This window comes from Rhincodon typus, chromosome 5 (genome assembly GCF_021869965.1).
Source record: "Rhincodon typus isolate 14 chromosome 5, sRhiTyp1.1, whole genome shotgun sequence".
NCBI lineage: Eukaryota > Metazoa > Chordata > Chondrichthyes > Orectolobiformes > Rhincodontidae > Rhincodon > Rhincodon typus.
In genome coordinates this window covers 20,183,827-20,203,133 of record NC_063336.1, presented here as the reverse complement: position 1 = coordinate 20,203,133, position 19,307 = coordinate 20,183,827, and the positions used below count along the sequence as shown (strand labels likewise).

The window sequence follows — 19,307 nt, the reverse complement described above, 5'->3', positions numbered from 1 at the left end:
CCAGAGTTTAAAAACCAGGCGGGAAAACAGACCAACACTTCATCAGAGGCTGCACTGAGGATGTTACCAAGCACAGTAACGAAACGTCTGCGGAACAACAAACCAGCTCGGCGAGCCAACCAACCTCAACACCCACAACCCGAGCTACAGATCTACTCCAAAACCTTAAATTGTGAGTGTACTGGTGGATGCGCCAGAAGACTTAAAGAATTGCAAACATTATGGCCTTGTTCTAGAAAGGTTTTAAGGATAATCCTTGCAATTATAGATCAGTTCAGTTTAACTTTGGTGGTTGGAAAGCTTCTAGAAACAATTATTTGGGATAAAATTAGTAAGTCACTAGTAAGTCATTAGTAAGTGGCAAAAAGTTAGATTGATTAGGAAGAATCAGTACGGATTTCTAATGGAGGAATCATATTTAACTAACTCCCCGCAGTTTTTTGAAGAGGTAACAGAAAAGCTTGATGAGAACAACACTGTTGATATGATGTACATGCATTCCTACACATGCAGTGCCACACGCCAGACTTGTGCAACAGGATCACCATCTTTGCAGTGAAAGAAAGAAAACTTTGTAAAGTGCCTCACAACAGAATGGAAGGTATCTTTGGTGTGTAGACCAGACTTTCTCTCCAGGCCTGCCTTGAAGTCTGGAGTAACTTGCTGCATCTTTTAATGAAGTTCTGTGCATTGAGGCCAGATTCTTTCCAGGAAATGGTGTATTGCCTTTTAAAGGGGATTGTTGGTTGTTAGTGACTTATTAACTACAAAGCTCACATTATTACTATGTGTCTTCTTATCCTACTACCTGCCAGGAGCAGACTAAATGCCAAGAATTCACACCATAGAATGTAGAGTAGTTTCCTGGCATCTTTAGTTTACCGCAGCATGATCTATGGGCACGAATTGCAATCATCCCTCATCCATGGAGATTAGTGTCTGATATTTGCTAACCCCTCAAGTCCCTCATGATACCCGTCCAATCCAATTGCAGGATGCTTAGGAAGTATTAGCCAGCATTGCAGGGTTGCAACTAGCATTGAAAGGCTCCTGCAAGGACAGTTTGCATGCAGGGACAGGACTATGCTCACAGGTTGGACCAGGCTGTATTTCAGTGCTGCTCACTTGCTGTCTTAGCACTCACTCAGCATCCTTCTGAGATATTTGCAGTATCCATGCTTTGCCATGCTGGGCTATGCCTGTTAACATCTTGGTATTTTATTCAGAGCCTAAAGCCTGTCACTGCTGCCATTTGATATGCAACTGTCATGTTTGCCAGTAGGGATCTGTCCAGGGTGGGACTCATCTTCTGAAGTTCCGAAGAAGAGTCATACTGGGCTTAAAATGTTAATTCTCTTTCACTCTCCACAGAAACTGCCAGATCTTCTGAGTTTCTTCAGCATTCTCTGTTTGTTTCAGATTTTCAGCATTCGCAGTATTCACAAGAACCATCTTACTGCACGGTACACCAATACGTCAATCTAACACCTGTAGCCTGTGCTAGCTGCCTGCCTGGAAAACACACTGCACATTTATTCAACCAAATGGACAGTGTCAGAAAGTGAGCAAATGTTCAGTCTATCACTCCCTGATAGTGCAGGGAGGTCCCACCACTATCAATCATAGGCACAGTCTGGGCATAGTCCACAGGTTGGCCATGGTCAGTCATCCACTTGAGCCAGTCCATGTCAGGATATATATCTGACTAAAGGCTAGCGACTGGGCAACAGTCAGTTCTGTAGGGCCAGCAGAAGCAGTCAGGGGAATTGCATATTGCCAGTCAGGGAGCTGCAAAGACAGCAGTCGGGGCTTGGTCAGTCATGTCTAAAGGTTACTCATTAAAGTTGGTCAGAGGTCTGGGGCAACTACTATCCTGTAGGTCTGTATGTTGATTATTGATAAGGGTGCAACGTGAGGCAAGAGGGGAAAGGGAGTCTTATTGCTAAAAGGGGATTGTGGGGCATTTAAGGCGAGGAGAAAGCAATGGCAAATGTTAAGATTGGGACAAGGATGTTGACAGGGTAAAGCTAAAGTTTAAGAGGGTTTGTAGAACAGCTTTAAATGTCATGGTAGGTTGCAGGGGCTGGGCTATTGGCAGGGATCACCACCGTGATATCCACAAGGAGGTGTAGAGGACCAGGGTGGACATCATTAAGATATAATGTCAAGTTTCAGGACAGGGACAAGATTTGGAGGCAAAGTTCAATGTGGTGGATCTACACATGGGCATGGTGGGGTGGTGTATGGTTGGAAATGTGTTCTCAGAGTAGTGCAAGGTAAAAGTGGACGTGGAGGCTCTGGTAATACATGGTGACCAGGTGGATCTCGGTAATGACAGTGCCCACCTTGAGCTGTGTTCCCTGCCACCATTTGCCATTCATTAGATACTAATTATATCTGCTAAATGGCTGGGGCGATGCCCAGGGTGAACGTAGTCAGTGTCAGTTTAATGAACAAAAATGAAGGATCCATGCCTGCTGGACAGTAGGACAATGAAGGGGCAAATACATGAAGCATGCAATTTCAAAATGCAGCTATATTTAATTTGAAATGATTTCATCATCTGTTTCCAATGCATTCAGAATGAATGGATATAATGTTCAAATGCTGGCCAAAGATGACTTGCAGCATGCTACTGGTACTTGCAAATCGTACTTGGCATCTCAATGACACAGAAATTAGGGGCAATAACTTGAAAAGAGACAAATGTTGGCCAGAAGTCACCCTCGCTGTGAAACTCCAAAGGGTGCCTTAGGAGGCAGGATCACTTCGTCATCTTTCAAGTATTGTGCTGGACTCTAGAATTCAATGATAAGTTTCATGGTTAATGTGGGTCTGGGATGGGAAACGGTTCAGAGTGCAGCAGGGACTCACTTTAATGTTCTGTGTTGATCATTCAGCCAGCACTGTACCTTCACTAAGTTGGTCACATGCTGAAGCTGAATGCTTGAGAGAGACATGGCCCTTGTATGTCTCACTGTAGGGAGTAGTACATTGATATTGTATTGATGAGTTGCAGCCTCCATCTGCTGTGTATGCCACCACTGCTTGTTCTCATATAAGAACTTGATTTACTTTTTATGTTCCCAACAGAGGTCATTGCCAGCACGGGTCACATGCTGGCTGCTGGTGGAATGTTTGTCATTGTGGCTGCCTTCCTAAGAAAGTGAAGGTGAATGCAACAGGATCATTGCTAAGGGCAAGCCTAGGTAAAAGAAGGCTGCTGCAGAATGCAAGGAGTAGTGACTTCAGGCAGAAGTAGCAGTGGCAGATCCTTTCAAGATGTATCAGGTCTACTAGAGGACCAAAGCTTTTTGCTCCTAATTCCCATTTCCTTGTGATGAGCGAGGTGCAATAACGACACAGGCTCAGTTGGTTGGATGGATTTCTTTTTCTTTATTTATTGTCCATCCCTCATTTCCCAAAGGGCAGTTCAGAGTCTGGAGTCACATGTAGGCCAGACCAGGTAAGAATGGCAGTTTCCTTCCCTAAAGGACATTAGTGAACCAGGTGGGATTTTCCCGACAATCGAAAATGCATTCATGGTCATCATTAGATTCTTAATTCCAGATATTTTATTGAATTCAATTTCCACCATCTGCCGTGGCGGGATTCAAACCCGGGTCCCCGGAATGTTATCCGGGTCTCTGGATTTACAGTCCAGCAATAATGCCACTAGGCCAATGCCTCCCCTTGGATAGTTTGCAATACAAAGTAACGACAACAATATAAGTTCAATTCCCACTCTTTTTCTCAACCTGCCTCAGGTTAAACCACCACCAGTCATCTCTCTCTGTCGCTTTGTAATGAGAGACCAAGCCTATAGTGTGGTAGGACTATGACAACCTTGACTTTACCTTTGCCTAAGTAAAAGTTCATCTTTGGAGTTGTCTGATTGCTTACCTGTATGTGGTATTAGGGACAGAGTGGCAGTGACCCAGAGACGGTGTTTAGATGGTTTGTCTTTAAGGACAAGTAAACTGTGTGACTTCATGGTTGAATGACTACTCGTGTGAGAGAATGGCAGTGTACGTGAAAGGGAATGTCAGCCATATTAGCTATGTGCTGTGAGCCACATGACTTTTTGCCTGCTATCTCATTATATTGCGAGTGAGGGCCAATGCTAGATTGCCAACGCTTGCCTGGGTGCATAGCAGGCTTTTAAAGATGGCGCAGCCACCAAGGATTCTGGTCTTTCAGCAGAAGTCCAGTTAGTGGCAAGTTGTTCCAGAAATGGTAGTATTAGGACAGATCTAGAATAGGGCAAGAGGGGCACCATAGGGGTGGGATAGATAGTTAATGAGGTATGTTTGGTAAGATATAGTAAGACATCTTACTGGACCTCACAGCAAAAAACCTTCCATGAACTCAACAAAATTGGCATTTAGCAAAGTAAGAGGTTAAGATTAACCCAGTATGTTTAACATAATTGAATATTTAGAGTGTTGTTATCTGGATTCATGATTTTACATTTTGATGAGTTAAAATTAGATGTTGAACAGTGACTTAATTTGTGGCTTCATTCTTTAAATAATATCTGCGGGTTTGGATTCTTATGGAAAAAATGAAAAACATTACTGATGTCCATTCATATCATAACAAATAACATTACCACAACACTACCCTTTCCCAATGAAGGGTGCATATCTGAAGAATGATAATCTGCCTTCTGGCTGTTGACTTCCCAGTGTCATGTGATAAAATAGTAGTTACAATTTCAATGAAGTGTAATGACCGGCATATAGAGTCTTTGTACATTACCTATGCTATTCTCGTTGGTTGTTGCTCAATCTGATGACATCTCCGTATCCTGTTTCTGTCATGGTCTTTATGTGACTGAACAGGCAGATTCTTGTCCTGCAGATCACTGGGCACGTGGGGCAGGATATCATGCAAGATAGTGGAATCCGCAATGCAAGGTTTGTTTATTTCTTGTTTCTTCTGTGGCATCCACTCTTCTTCATCAGTAAGGAGTTTGGACTCAAAACATGATGCAGCTTAGTGGACAAGTTATTGCCATTTTGAACGATTGGTTGCAAGCTTCTCCCAGTCTTTAATGCCAATGCCTCAAGAAGAGCTTCAGAATGTCTTTGTACCATTTTCATTGTACTCTAGTTGGGATAAAAATTTTTCGGTCATGTGGACGTATTGCCTCGTCCATCATCATTGATTTTGCAGCAGTTTTGCCTGAATCCCTGTAATTCTGGCTTCAAAAAGAGTGTTAGGGTTTGTTTGTGGTCGTATTGAATCTGCAGCAACTGGAGCTTTTCTGGTATAACCTCCCTAGCACTCTTGTGTATTGCTAATGCACAGTCCAATACAGGAATGTGGTAATGATATTTATAGTACAGGAGTGTCATAATGATAACAGGTCTGTACACTAGGACTTCTGTTGACTTGTGCAAGTCTTTATTGTCAAACACTCACTGCCATAGTTTGTAGAAGATTGAACTGGCACAACTGATTTGATGTTGAATTTCTTCACCAGAAAGTACCTTTTAAGAAAGTTGGTTGCCATGGAATGGAAAGTGCCCAATGTATTCCACAGTTCGTACTCAACAGATATGGAGGTAGAATACTTGACTGACCAGGTCTGCTTTGATACACAAGTTTTGATTTTGTAGCATTCAAGACAAAACCAAGTCTCCTGTGTGCAGAATTGAAGAGATTTGCTACAGACTGCAGGACAACAGCACTGCAGTCATCCACAGACTATAGATCATGAATGTTTGTCGCGGTCAGTTTTGTTTTAGCACAGAGGCAACTGAGCTTTAAAAGTTTCCATCTCAGTGGCATTTACACCAGAGAGCAGTTGGACTTTGATAAGGTGAATAGTCAGCATCAGATAAATTGTAAATAGTAGGGAAGCTTTCACACAGCCTTGTCTGAGTCCAGTCCAAAATCTGAACGTGTCTGTTTCAGATATCCAACTCAAGACAGTTACAGTCTTATCAGCATGATGTAGTTGCAGGTTTGTGATGAAGTTTCATATGTATCCAAATCTCGGCAGCACCACCAACAGAACCTCACAATTTACTGAATCAAATACTTTGGTCAGGTTAATGGACACAGTGAAGACTTTCTGATATTGTTCTGATCAATTTCCTTGGATTTACCTGGCAACAAAACCATGTCAGAGATTCTTCTAAAAGGTCTGAAATCACACTATGTCTCTTGTAGGATTTTCTCAGTCATGGTAAGTAGACAATTGTCACTATACCAGTGCTCCATGACAGACTAAAAAGCATATGCTCTGTGAGATTATTCTGTTCTGCTAAACAGGGCTGGTCAAAGCACTTTGAGCTACAGGGTGTTAAATTTGTATGAGGCACAAATCGGCTGTGTTGGATTGGGAACATATATTAAAGGCATGACTGTATATAAGCAATGAGCAGAATCAGGAGAATTGAAAATGGAATAAAGAAATGGCAGAGAAGCTAAATAATTTCTTTGATAACACAGTATGGAGCTGGAGAAGCATATCAGGCCAGGCAGCGTTAGCGGTGCAGGAAAGTTGACGTTTCGAGTTGGGACCCTTCTTCAGCATCTGCAGTTCTTGCTATCTCGAAATAATTTCTGTGTGTATGTTTTCACAAAAGAAGATACAAGAAATCTTCCAGAATTAGAGATCCAAGTGACTGGAGAAAATGAGGAATTGGAGGAAATTACTATTAATAAGAAGGTTGTACTGGAGAGTGAAAAGGGCTGAAAACTGATAATCCCTGGGACCCGATAGTCTACATCCCAAAGTGTTGAAGGAAGTGGTATAGAGATAATTGATACATTGGCAATGATCTTACAAAATTCCATTATCTTTGGAATGGTTCCCGCAGATCAGAAGCTTGAAAATGTCACCTACCATTCAAGAAATGAGCAGGAGAAAAACCAGGGAACTACTTACTTAGAGATAGTAGGAACTGCAGATGCTGGAGAATCCGAGACAACAAGGTGCAGGGCTGGATGAACACAGCAGGCCAAGCAGCATCATAGGAGCAGAGAGGCTGACGTTTCGGGCCTAGACCCTTCATCAGAAAAGGGGGAGGGGAAGGGGGTTTTGAAATAAATAGGGAGAGAGTGGGAGGCGGATAGAAGAGGGATAGAGGAGAGGATAGGTGGAGAGGAAACAAACAGGTCGAAGAGGCGGGGATGGAGCCAGGAAGGGTGAGTGTAGGTAGGGAGTTAGGAAGGGGATAGGTCAGTCCAGGGAGGACAGACAGGTCAAGGGGGCGGGATGAGGTTGGTCGGTAGGAGATGGAGGTGCGGCTTGAGGTGGGAGGAGGGGATAGGTGGGAGGAAGAACAGGTTAGGGAGGCAGGGACGAGCTGGACTGGTTTTGGGATGCGGTGGGGGGAGGGGAGATTTTGAAACTTGTGAAATCCACATTGATACCATTGGGCTGCAGGGTTCCCAAGCGGAATATGAGTTGCTGTTCCTGCAACCTTCGGGTGGCATCGTTGTGGCACTGCAGGAGGCCCAGGATGGACATGTCGTCTGAGGAATGGGAGGGGGAGTTGAAATGGTTCGCGACTGGGAGGTGCAGTTGTTTGTTGCGAACCGAGCGTAGGTGTTCTGCAAAGCGGTCCCCGAGTCTCCGCTTGGTTTCCCCGATGTAGAGGAAGCCACACCGGGTACAGCGGATGCAGTATACCACATTGGCAGATGTGCAGGTGAACATCTGCTTGATGTGGAAAGTCTTCTTGGGGCCTGGGATGGGGGTGAGGGAGGAGGTATGGGGGCAGGTGTAGCACTTCCTGCGGTTGCAGGGAAAAGTGCCGGGTGTGGTGGAGCTGGAGGGGAGTGTGGAGCGGACAAGGGAGTCACGGAGAGAGTTGTCCCTCCGGAAAGCAGATAAAGGTGGGGAGGGAAAGATGTCTTTGGTGGTGGGGTCGGATTGCAGATGGCGGAAGTGTCGGAGGATGATGCGTTGGATCCGGAGGTTGGTGGGGTGGTACGTGAGGACGAGGGGGATTCTTTTTTGGTTTTTATTGCGTGGACGGGGTGTGAGGGATGAGGTGCGGGAGATGTGGGAGACACGGTTGAGGGCGTTCTCGACCACCGAGGAGGGGAAGTTACGGTCCTTGAAAAACGAGGACAACTGAGATGTACGGGAGTGGAATGCCTCATCCTGGGAGCAGATGCGGCGGAGGCGAAGGAATTGGGAATAGGGGATAGCATTTTTGCAGGAAGGTGGGTGGGAGGAGGAGTATTCTAGGTAGCTGTGGGAGTCGGTGGGCTTGAAATGAATATCGGTTTCGAGGTGGTTGTCCGATATGGAGACAGAGAGGTCCAGGAAGGGGAGAGAGGTGTTAGAGATGGTCCAGGTAAATTTAAGGTTGGGGTGGAAGGTGTTGGTGAAGTGTATGAACTGTTCGAGCTCCTCGTGGGAGCACGAGGCGGCACCGATACAGTCATCAATGTAACGGAGGAAGAGGTGGGGTTTAGGGCCGGTGTAGGTACGGAAGTACTTACTTAGGTTCTAGCACTTTCACTATTACCGATCGTAAAGGACATGATAAATGGACACTTGGTAAAAATTATCTGATTGGACATAGTCAGCATAAAATTGCAAATGGAAAATCGTGTTTGATAAATGTGAGGTAGTTATTTACAAACTTGATAAAGGGAATTTGATGGATTATAGTATATTTGAATTTTCAGAAAACTTTTGATAAGGTCTGCCACAGGAGGTTGGATAGCAAAATTAAAGCACATGATACAGGATGTAGTGTACTTGCATGTATTAAGGATTTGCTAACAAACAGAAAACAGTGAATAGGAAAAAAATGGGTCTTTCTTGCATTGGCAGAATGTTATATCTCATTTGGGTAGTATGCCAGAAATCAAGCCCTACTATTTCCACATCATCACAAAAGTTAAAGGTTTTAAAAAGTATGTCAAATTCCCTAAGTTACCTGTCTTTTAGACCCAAGTTGACTCAAAGCATGACCAGGTTCTACACTAAAAAAGAATTGCAACTTGTTATAGATAAATAGATTCCAGATAAACAATTATGAACTATCAGCATATAACTCGACTACTTAAAACTAACCAACTTATAAAATTCACGAATAAAAACAAAGTTGCTGGAAAAGCTCAGCAGGTCTGGCAGCAACTGTGAAGGAAAAAATAGAGTTAACGTTTCGGGTCCGGTGACCCTTCCTCAGAACTTCCTCAGAGATATAAAATTCACCTTCGACACCCACATACATTCAGATAGACATAAAGAAAACGGAGTTATGATGGAGGGAAAGATTGGGAATGCATTTCAGTGGTCCCTGTTCGCAGACTTTTCTGAGATGATCCTTCTGATCAGAACACTGCTTCTTGATTATGCTTCTTCAGATACTTTCATTTGTTTGCAGGAGGCACAGGGTGACTGGTTCGCGCTCATTAGGGTCCTGACTTATTTCTTAATGGTCACAACTTACACCACCTAAAAAGCAGAAATTAACTAGCTATCTTCAGGCTTGTGATGCTTTTTTATAGCAGAGCAAAAGCAGCTCCTTCCCCTCTATACATTCAGTGGCTTCTGCCCCAAACATTCACACACCCAAGCTGTTCAGCTACCTGCATGCCAATCACATATTTGTGGCAGGCAGGAGGCCTCTGTTATCAATAACTAATCGCTATTTTATAGATCAATCAGCTCCTTATTGCAGGCCAAACGTCCATTCATGCCCCCTGGCTCCAGCTCATTTATAACTAGGTATTCAGATAACTTGCAGTGAATGACAGGTAGCTTGCTTTTAAAAAGCACAACAATCCTTAGTTTTTAAATGAAACCTTTCCCTATTTCCACTTACAATCAAAATACAGAAAAATAAAAAAGTCTTAATAAGACTGTGACTAGAGAGGTACTGCAAGGGTCAGTATTTTTGTCCCCAGCTCTTTACAATATATATCAATGATTTGGTTGTGGGAATCAAATGTAACCTTTCCAAATTTACAGCTGCTAAAAAGCATGTGTGTTGTGAGAAAGGTATAAACCATTTTCAGGACAGGCTTAGTCATCGAACAGATGGAAAAATATGAAGATATCCACTTTGGTATTTCTTAAATAGTGAGAGGTTGGAAATTGTAGATGTGCAAAGGAACATTGGTGTCTCACCAGTGAGTCACTGAAGGCTGACATGCAGGTACAGCAATCTATTAGGAAGGCTAATGAATGAAAGCCTTTATCACAAGAAGATCTAATGTAATGAGGGATACGTCATGTTCCAAGCGATCAGTTGAGATAGGGGACTCTCTAGTCAGAGGCACAGACAGGTATTTCTGCGGCTGACAGCAAGACACCAGAATGGTGTGTTGCCGCCCTGGTGCACAGATCAAGGGTATCTCGGAGACAGCGCAGAGTATTCTCAAAGGGAAGAGGGACCAGCATGAGATTGTTGTACACATTGGAACTAACAACACAGGAAGAGAAAAATATCGAGATTCTGAGGAGAGGATATGGGAACTTAGGCAGAAATTTAAAAAGGATGTCCTCAAGGGTAGTAATATCTGGATTATTCCTGGTGCCACGGGCTAGTGAGGGTAGGAGTTGGAAGATAGAGCCATTGAATGCATGGCTGAGGAACTGGTGCAGGGGAGCAGAATTCACATTTTTGGATCCTTGGAATCTCTTCTGAGGTAGAAGGATGGATTGCACCTGAATTGGAAGTAATGACTACTGGCGGGGAGATTTGCTAGAGCTGCTTGGGAGGATTTATCATAGAATAGAATCCCTATGCTGTGGAAACAGTCCCTTCAGCCCAACAAGTCCACACTGACCCTCAAAGCATATCACCCAGATTCATCCCCCTATAACACACCTAATCTACACATCCCTACAGGCAATTTAGCATGGCCAATTCACCTAACCTGCACATCTTTGGACTGTGGGAGGAAACCGGAGCATCTAGAGGAATCCCACGCAGACACGGGGAGAATGTGCAAACTCCACACAGACAGTCGCCCAAGGCTGGAATCAAACCCAGGACCAGTGAAGAAGTAAACCAGTAAAGGGGGCGGTGGGCCCATGGGAGACAGTGAGGAAAGAGATCAGTCTGAGACTGGTATAGTTTGGAAAAGGAGCAAGTCAAACAGTCAGGGCTGGTAGGGACAAAGCAGAGAATGAGGTATACTGATAAATTAAACTGCATTTATTTCAATGCAAGAGGCCTAACAGCAATTACAGAGACTTGGCTGAGAGTTTGACAGGACTGGCAGCTTAATGTTCCAGGGTATACGTGGTATAGGAAGGACAGAAAGGAGGGAGCAAGAGGAGAGGGGGTGTGGTGATTAGGGATAACGTTACAGCTGTGCTTAGGGAGGATATTCCTGGGAATACGTCCAGGGAAGTTATTTGGGTGGAACTGAGGAATAAGAAAGGGATGATCACCTTTTTGGGATTATACTACAGACCCCCCAATAGTCAGTGTGAAATTGAGGAATAAATTTAAGGAGATCTCAGTTATCTGTAAGAATGAAAAGGTGGTTATGGTAGGGGATATTAACTTTCCAAACATAGACTGGGACTACCATAGTGTTAAAGGCTTGGATGGAGAGGAATTTGTTAAGTGTGTACAGAAAATTTTCTGATTCAGTATGTGGATGTATCTACCAGAGAAGGTGCAAAACCTGACCTACTCTTGGGAAATAAGGCAGGGCAGGTGACTGAGGTGACAGTGGAGGAGCACTTTGGGGCCAGTGATAATAATTGTTAGTTTTAAAATAGTGATGCAAAAGGATTAGACCTGATCTAAAAGTTAAAGTTCTAAATTGGAGAAAGTCCAATTTTGATGATTAAGCAAGAACTCTCAAAAGTTGATTGGGGGACATAAGTTTGCAGGTAAAGGGATGGCCGGAAAATGGGAAGCCCTCAAAAATGAGATTACAAGAGTCCAGAGACGATATGTCCCTGTTAGGGTGAAGGTCAAGATTGGTAGGTGTAGAAATGCTGGGATGACCAGAGAAATTGAGGTTTTGGTCAAGAATAAGAAAGGAGCATGTGTCCGGTATAGACAGCAGAGATCGAGTGAATCCCTAGAAGAGTATACAGGCCGTAGGATTATATTTAAGAGGGAAATCAGGAGGGCAATAAAGGGACATGAGATAGCTTTGGCAAATGGGGTTATAGAGAATCCAAAGGGATTCTACAAATACATTAAGGACAAAAGGGTAACAAGGCCTTAAAGATCAACAAGGCCACCTCTGTGTGGAATGGCAGGAGATGGGGGAGATACTAAATGAGTATTTTACATCAGTGTTTACTGTCGAGAATGATATGGAAGATAGAAAACGTGGGGAAATAATAGCGACACCTTGAAAAATGTCCATATTGCAGAGGAGGAGGTGCTGGACACCTTAAAATGAATAAAGGTTGATAAATCCCCGGGACCTGATCGGGACCCCTAGAACTCTGTGGGAAGCTAGGGAAGTGATTGCTGGGCCCCTTGCTGAGATATTTCCATAGGTGAGATGCCAGAAGACTGGAAGTTGGCCAACATGGTGCCACTATTTAAGAATGGTTGTAAGGAAAAGCCAGGGAACTATAGACTGGTGAGCCTGACATCAGTGGTGAGTACGTTGTTGGAGGGAATCCTGAGGGACAGGATTTACATGTATTTGGAAAGGCAGGGACTGATTAGGGATAGTCAACAAGGCTTTGTGTGTGGCAAATCATGTCTCATTAACTTGATTGAGTTTTTTGAAGATGTAACAAAGAGGATTGATGAGGGCAGAGCAGTGGACGTGATCCATATGGACTTCAGTAAGATGTTCGACAAGTTTCCTTATGGTAGACAAGGAGAACTAGCTAGGCTCGCCGAGTTGGTTTCTTGTTTCACAGACGTTTCGTTACCATGCTTGGTAACATCCTCAGTGCAGCCTCCGATGAAGCGTCGGTTTGTTTTCCCGCCTGGTTTTTAAACTCTGGGGTGCGTTGAGATGGATTGCCTCACTTCTGGTTTTCCTTCGTAGTGGAATGTATATGGGGTCGAGTTCAATGTGTTTATTAATAGCATGCTTCGTGGAGTGCCATGCTTCTGGGAATTCTCGTGCCTGTCTCTGCCTAGCCTGTCCCAGGATCTTGGTGTTGGCCCAGTCGAAGTGGTGGTTCTCCTTGTCCATGTGGATTGAGATGAGTGAGTATTGGTCGTGTCTTTTTGTAGGCAGTTGGTGTTGATGTACTCTTGTTGTTAGTTTCCTTCCTGTTTGTCCGATGTAGTGTTTCTCGCAGTCTCTGCAGGGGATCTTGTAGATGACATTGGTCCTTTCCATGGCGGGGAGTGGGTCCTTAGTTTGGGTAAGCAGTTGTCGTAGGCTTGTGTGCCACTCTGATGCCCAGCGGTCGTAGAAGTCTTATGGTGAGTTCCAACGTGTTTCTGATATAGGGTAGTGTGATGAGTGTGTCGGGACGTATAGTCTCTTTCTGATGCTGTTCGTGCAGGCATCTTCTGACCCAATTCTTTGGATATCCATTATCCTTGAAAACCTGGAAGAGGTATCCTTCTTCTTGGCGGAGTTCCATGTTGCTGCAGTGTGTTGTTGCCCTTTTAAATAGTGTTCGCACGCAGCGTCGTTGGTGTGTGCTGGGATGGTTACTGTTGAAGTTCAATACCTGGTCTGTGTGTGTGGCTTTACGGTGTACTTTCGTTTGCAGTTCCCCATTTGTCTTGCGCTCTACCATGATGTCCAGGAATGGGAGCTGTTTGTTCTTCTCCTCCTCTCTGGTGAATTTTATTCCGGTGAGGGTGTTGTTTATGAGTTTGTGTCTCTTCGAATTTGGTCCGTTTAATGATGACAGAGGTGTCGTCTACGTAGTGTATCCACAGTTTTGGTTGGATTTGCGGAAGGGCAGTCCTTTCTAGTCTTTGTATCACTGCTTCTGCTATGAGTCCAGAGATAGGTGATCCCATGGGTGTCCCATTGATTTGCTCGTATGTTTGCTTGTAAATATATCATCCTGGGACAGGCTAGGCAGAGACAGGCACGCGAATTCCTAGAAGCATGGCACTCCACGAAGCATGCTATTAATAAACACATTGAACTCGACCCCATTTACATTCCACTACGAAGGAAAACTGGAAGTGAGACAATCCATCTCAATGGACCCCAGAGTTTAAAAACCAGGCGGGAAAACAAACCGACGCTTCATCGGAGGCTGCACTGAGGATATTATCAAGCATGGTAACGAAATGTTTGCGAAACAAGAAACCAGCTCAGCGAGCCAACCAACCTCAACACCCACAACCCGAGCTACAAATCTACTCCAAAACCTTAGAAAACTAGCTATTTGGATACAGAACTGGCTCGAAGGTAGAAGACAGATAATGGTGGTGGAGGGTTGCTTTTCGGATTGGTGGCCACAAGGATCGACTACTGTTTTTCGTTATTTATGTAAGTGATTTGGAGGTGAACATAGGAGATATGGTTTGCAAGTTTGCAGATGAGACCAAAATTGAAGGTGTAGTGGACAGTGAAGAAGGTTACCTCGGTACAATGGATCTTGATCAGATGGTCCAATGGACCGATGAAGTTTAATTTAGATAAATGTGAGGTGCTGCTTTTTGGAAAGGCCAATCAGGGGAGTACTTATACATTTAAGGCTAAGGTCCTGGGGAGCGTTGCTGAACAAAGAGACTTTGGAGTGCAGGTTCATAGTTCCTTGAAAGTGGAGTCCCAGGTAAACAGGATACTGAAGAAGGCGTTTGGTATGCTTGCCTTTATTGCTCAGTGCATTGAGTATAGGAGTTGGGAGGTCATGTTGTGCCTGTATAGGACATTTGTTCGGCCACTTTTGGAATATTGCGTGCAATTCTGGTGTCCCTGTTACAGGAAGAATGTTGTGAAACTTGAAAGGGTTCAGGAAAGATATACAAGGATGGTGCTAGGGTTGGAGAGTTTGAGCTAGAGGGAGAGGCTGAATAGACTGAGGCTATTTTCCCTGGAGCATTGGAAGCTGAGAGGTGACCTTTGAGAGGTTTATAAAATCATGAGGGGCTTGGATAGGATAAATAGACAAAGTCTTTTCCTCAGGGTGGAGGAGTCCAAAACTAGAGGGCAAAGGTTTAAGGTAAGAGGGGAAAGATTTAAAAGGGACCTAAGGGGCAACTTCTTCACAAAGAGGGTGGTGCATGTATGGAATGATCTGCCAGAGGAAATGGTAGAGGCTGGTACAATTACAATATTTAAAAGGCCTCTAGATATTTATATGAATAAGAAGAGTTTAGAGGGATGTGGGCCAGATACTGGCAAATGGGACTAGGTTTATTTAGAATATGTGGTTGGCATGGACAAGTTGGACCGTAGGGTCTGTTTCCATGCTGTACATCTCTATGACTTTATTTGAGAATGGGTGTGATGATGTCTTGTACAGGAGCTTGGATTAACTGAGCCTGAGTACTGTGTGCAATTTTGGTGTCTTTATGTCAGGAAAGAAATTATTTCCAGAGAGGACGTGTAACTAAGGTGCCTGGGATGGCAAAACTATCCTTTTGAAAAGAGACTGGGTAAACTGGACTTCTGTTCTCACATGGTTTGAAGAATGAGAAGTGATGTCATTGAAACTTAAAAAATACTTAACGGGATAGATAGGGTAGATGCAGGCAAAATGTTTTCCCTGGTTGAGGAGTTTGGAACCAGGGCATATAATTTAAGATATAGGGATGCCATTTAGCACTGAAATGAGGAGAAATTCTTCTGAGTTTGGTGAATCTTTGGAATTCTCTGTCTCTCTCTGAGAGCCGTGGAAGTACAGTCGTTGAGTATATTTAAAGTCGAGTTTGATACGTGTTTGATTATCAATAATGTGAAGTATCATATGGTAAGTGTAGGTAAAAGGTATTGAAGTGTTCATTCAGCCATGATAATGTTGAATGGCAGAGCAGACTTGATGGGCTGAATGGCCTACTCTTGTTTCCATGTTGCTGTACGCCTGAACAATGATGGCTATGTTTCTGTCACTGGCAGTAGTGGTGATTGAAACAGTTTCAGATGGATTTAGAGTATCACACAAAGGATTTGAGATAGACTTTGCATTTGTATTAAAGAAAAAGTTGCATTCCTATAGCACCTTTCATGACCTCAGGTTATCCCAAAGTACTTTAGAACCAATGAAGCCCTTTACCCACAGTGTATTAGTATAAATATATACATATGCTTGCATTAATTGCTATGTAAGTTGACCACCAGTATTGTAGATTTGAGAGACTTGGAGTGTTTTGCTCACAGTCTTTTTGTAAATAGGCCTTTATTTATTCATCTTCAACGAGCACTGAAGTGCATCCCAACTGCCTTCATGGATTTTTGCCCTGGAATGTTCTTTGAATACAATTAAATGTTGCCAACCATGCTTGGAATAATTGGTTCCCAGGAAACTATTTCCATAATTGTCTGATTTTTACAAGGACAAAGTGTACCCTGAGAAGGAGGGGTTTAATGCTTTCTGAACGGCTGCATTCATATATTGAATTGAATTTTTGTAACTTTTTCCTGCATGTTTCTGGGAACTGATCTAACATAGAAGGTTAGCCCTTTGAACTTGTCTAGGACTCCGCAAGACAATGAAGACATTGTAAAGAACTTTTAACATCTATTTAATTAAAGTGCTGTTGAAAGTTTTTTAAAACATTTTTGTTTTTTAGATTATATCTGAATTGACACCAGTGAAGATGGATATTATAATCTTCAAATGTGATGTTCATTTGTTTGTTTGCAGCAAGAGGAACAGCTTGTAATTATATAGTGCCTTTAATGTAATGAAAGGTTCCATGGTATCGTACAGGCATATTATGGAAAATTTGACACTGAATTACATAAGGAGACATCAGGACAGATAACTAGAAGCTTGGACAGAGAGCTACAATTTAAGGAGTACCTTAAAACAGAATAGGCAGAGAAACTCAGGGAGAGAATTCCAGAATTTGGGACTTTGGCAATTGAATACACAGACACCAGTGGTGGGGTGACCAAAATGTAGGATGCTCAAGAGACTAGAATTTGAAGAGGCAGATATGTCAGAGTTATGGGCCTGGAAGAATTTTGCAGAGATGAGGAATGATGAGGTCATGGAGAGATTTTCATACAAACGTACAAATTAAGAGCAGGAGAAAGCTACACCTGTAAAATATGGCAGGAGCGTTCACACCAAACACACAGCACAAGCAGCAACCCTGGAACATGTTTGAAAGTCGTAGTGGACTAATCCGCAGTGAAGTCCATAGGGGCAGCTATCAATCAAGAGGGCCCAGTAGCGTTATTCAAGAGCAGCCACCCATACCAACCCAACGAATATATGTTTGTTGCAGACCATGTAATTGTTTTTTAAAATACTAATCATTGCCTGTCTACCATCAAATCTCTGTGTATTTTTCCAAACCACCATAGCAAACATATCTTTTATACTTTCATTATTTCATTTCTTCATGTTAAAGACCCTAGATTCAAAAAGAACTATATCACATTCAATATTAATGTAAAATTCTGTCATATTATCATCACTATTTCCTAAAGGCTTCTTACAGCAAGATTATTAATTAGTCCTTTCTCATTGCACAACACTAAATACAAAGTAGCCCAATCCATACTTGGCTGTTCAGTGTCTTACTCTAAAAATGAATCTTAAAAAAAAAGCAGGAATTCCCCCACAGCATTATTTGCTGATTTGGTTAACTAAGTGTATGTGTAAATTGAAGGAAGCCATTATTACTGTATGATGCACATGCATCTGATTTCCCAATTTATATTGTGTACAACATTACTTCACTAATAAATAGCTCCAACCAATATTTGCAGCCCCTTTCAGTTTTTTAACTCCACCAAAACAGATTTTACATCATGATTCTTTGATCTAAGAACATTTCATGCGATAAAACAATGATAAGCAAGAAAACAATGGTTCAAATCCTTCTCAACAAGACTAGCGAGTCTCCCTGCGAAGATGTTAGCCACAGGGTTGCTAAAATGCTCGTATTCTAGACCTTGGTTATTCCTAGTTCCACTCCTGCCACTTTATATGAACTCCATTTTCGCTAATACACCTAGCTTAATTTTCACCTCTTTTTCACAGCTCCAGTTGTCAATGCTTTATCCCAGCTCCACTCTCATCGCTTTATCCCAACTTTACGCTCATTGCTTTATCCCAGTTCCACTTATTGCTTGTATCTTAGCTGTACCTTCTCCACTTTATCCCAACTGCAAGCCTCTCTGCTCCTATGATGCTGCTTGGCCTGCTGTGTTCATCCAGCCCTGCACCTTGTTGTCTCGGATTCTCCAGCATCTGCAGTTCCTACTATCTCTGTACTCCCATCAGTTTTATTCCTCTTGATTGGTGCATTAAACATAGCCAGATTTTGAACAGTAGAATAAATAAGCAGTTAATACAATGTAACAGTTATCCAAGTTTTTACATCTCTGTACATTTTAATAATTAAAGTCTTTTTTTTTGAGTTAGTGACCTCTGCCAGAAGGGACTTCGGATCGTTTCATTCATCCAATGTTCAAGAGCTTCTTGGAACTGCAAAGGTTTGATATTTGCATGTTTTTGGCAGTGGAAATAGTCATGCTTTTTAAAAATTTTATGCCTTAATTATTAATGCACTAACTAAAGAATATTTGCTTTAAACAGAGATAGTAGGAACTGCTGATGCTGGAGAAGCTGATATAACAAGGTGTAGAGCTGGATGAACACAGCAGGCCAAGCAGCATCAGAGGAGCAGGAAAGCTGACGTTTCGGGTCTAGACCCTTCCTCAGAATTGTTGGAGGTGGTCATTTGCAAAGTACTTGTACGACACAGAAGTTACTGGACACTTGCCAGCCAAAGCATGGATATTATCCAAGTCTTCCTGCATTTGGACCTGGATTGCTTTAGTATCTAAGGAATCATGCATTTTGTGAACATGGTACAGTTGTCAGTGAACAATTATCATTTCTGACCTTATGATGGATGGAAGGTCAAGAGCAAAGATGGTTGGGCTGAGGACACTAACCTGAGGAACTCTTGCACAGGTGTTCTTGAGGTGAGATGACAGATGTCCAACAACCACAACCATCTTCGTATGTGTTAGCTATGACTCAAACGGGTGAGGAGTTTCCCCTGATTACTGTTGCTAGGGTTCCTTTTCACCGCACTCTATCAAATACAGCCTTGATGTCAAGGGTCGTACCTTACCTCCTAGAATTCGGCCTTTTGTCCATGTTTGATCTAAGGCTGTAATGAAGTCAGGAGCTGAGTAGAATGTAAACTGAATGTCGGTGAGAAGGGTATTGCTGTGAAAGTGCTGTTTGATAGCACCATTGATGATGTCTTCCATCACTTTTTTTTTTT

At 42.9% G+C, this 19,307-nt stretch overlaps 1 protein-coding gene across 1 annotated transcript in view; it reads left to right on the top strand.

The window, feature by feature from the left end:
- Window positions 1-4,850: 4,850 nt before the first annotated feature.
- LOC109926952 (L-cysteine desulfhydrase-like) overlaps window positions 4,851-19,307 on the top strand; it is an 89,713-nt gene continuing 75,256 nt past the window's right edge. The window contains exons 1-2 of the mRNA XM_048596808.1: window positions 4,851-4,919; window positions 18,434-18,504. Coding sequence (XP_048452765.1) covers window positions 4,913-4,919; window positions 18,434-18,504 — 78 coding nt within the window. The 5' untranslated portion in view covers window positions 4,851-4,912. The remainder of the gene's footprint in view (window positions 4,920-18,433; window positions 18,505-19,307) is intronic.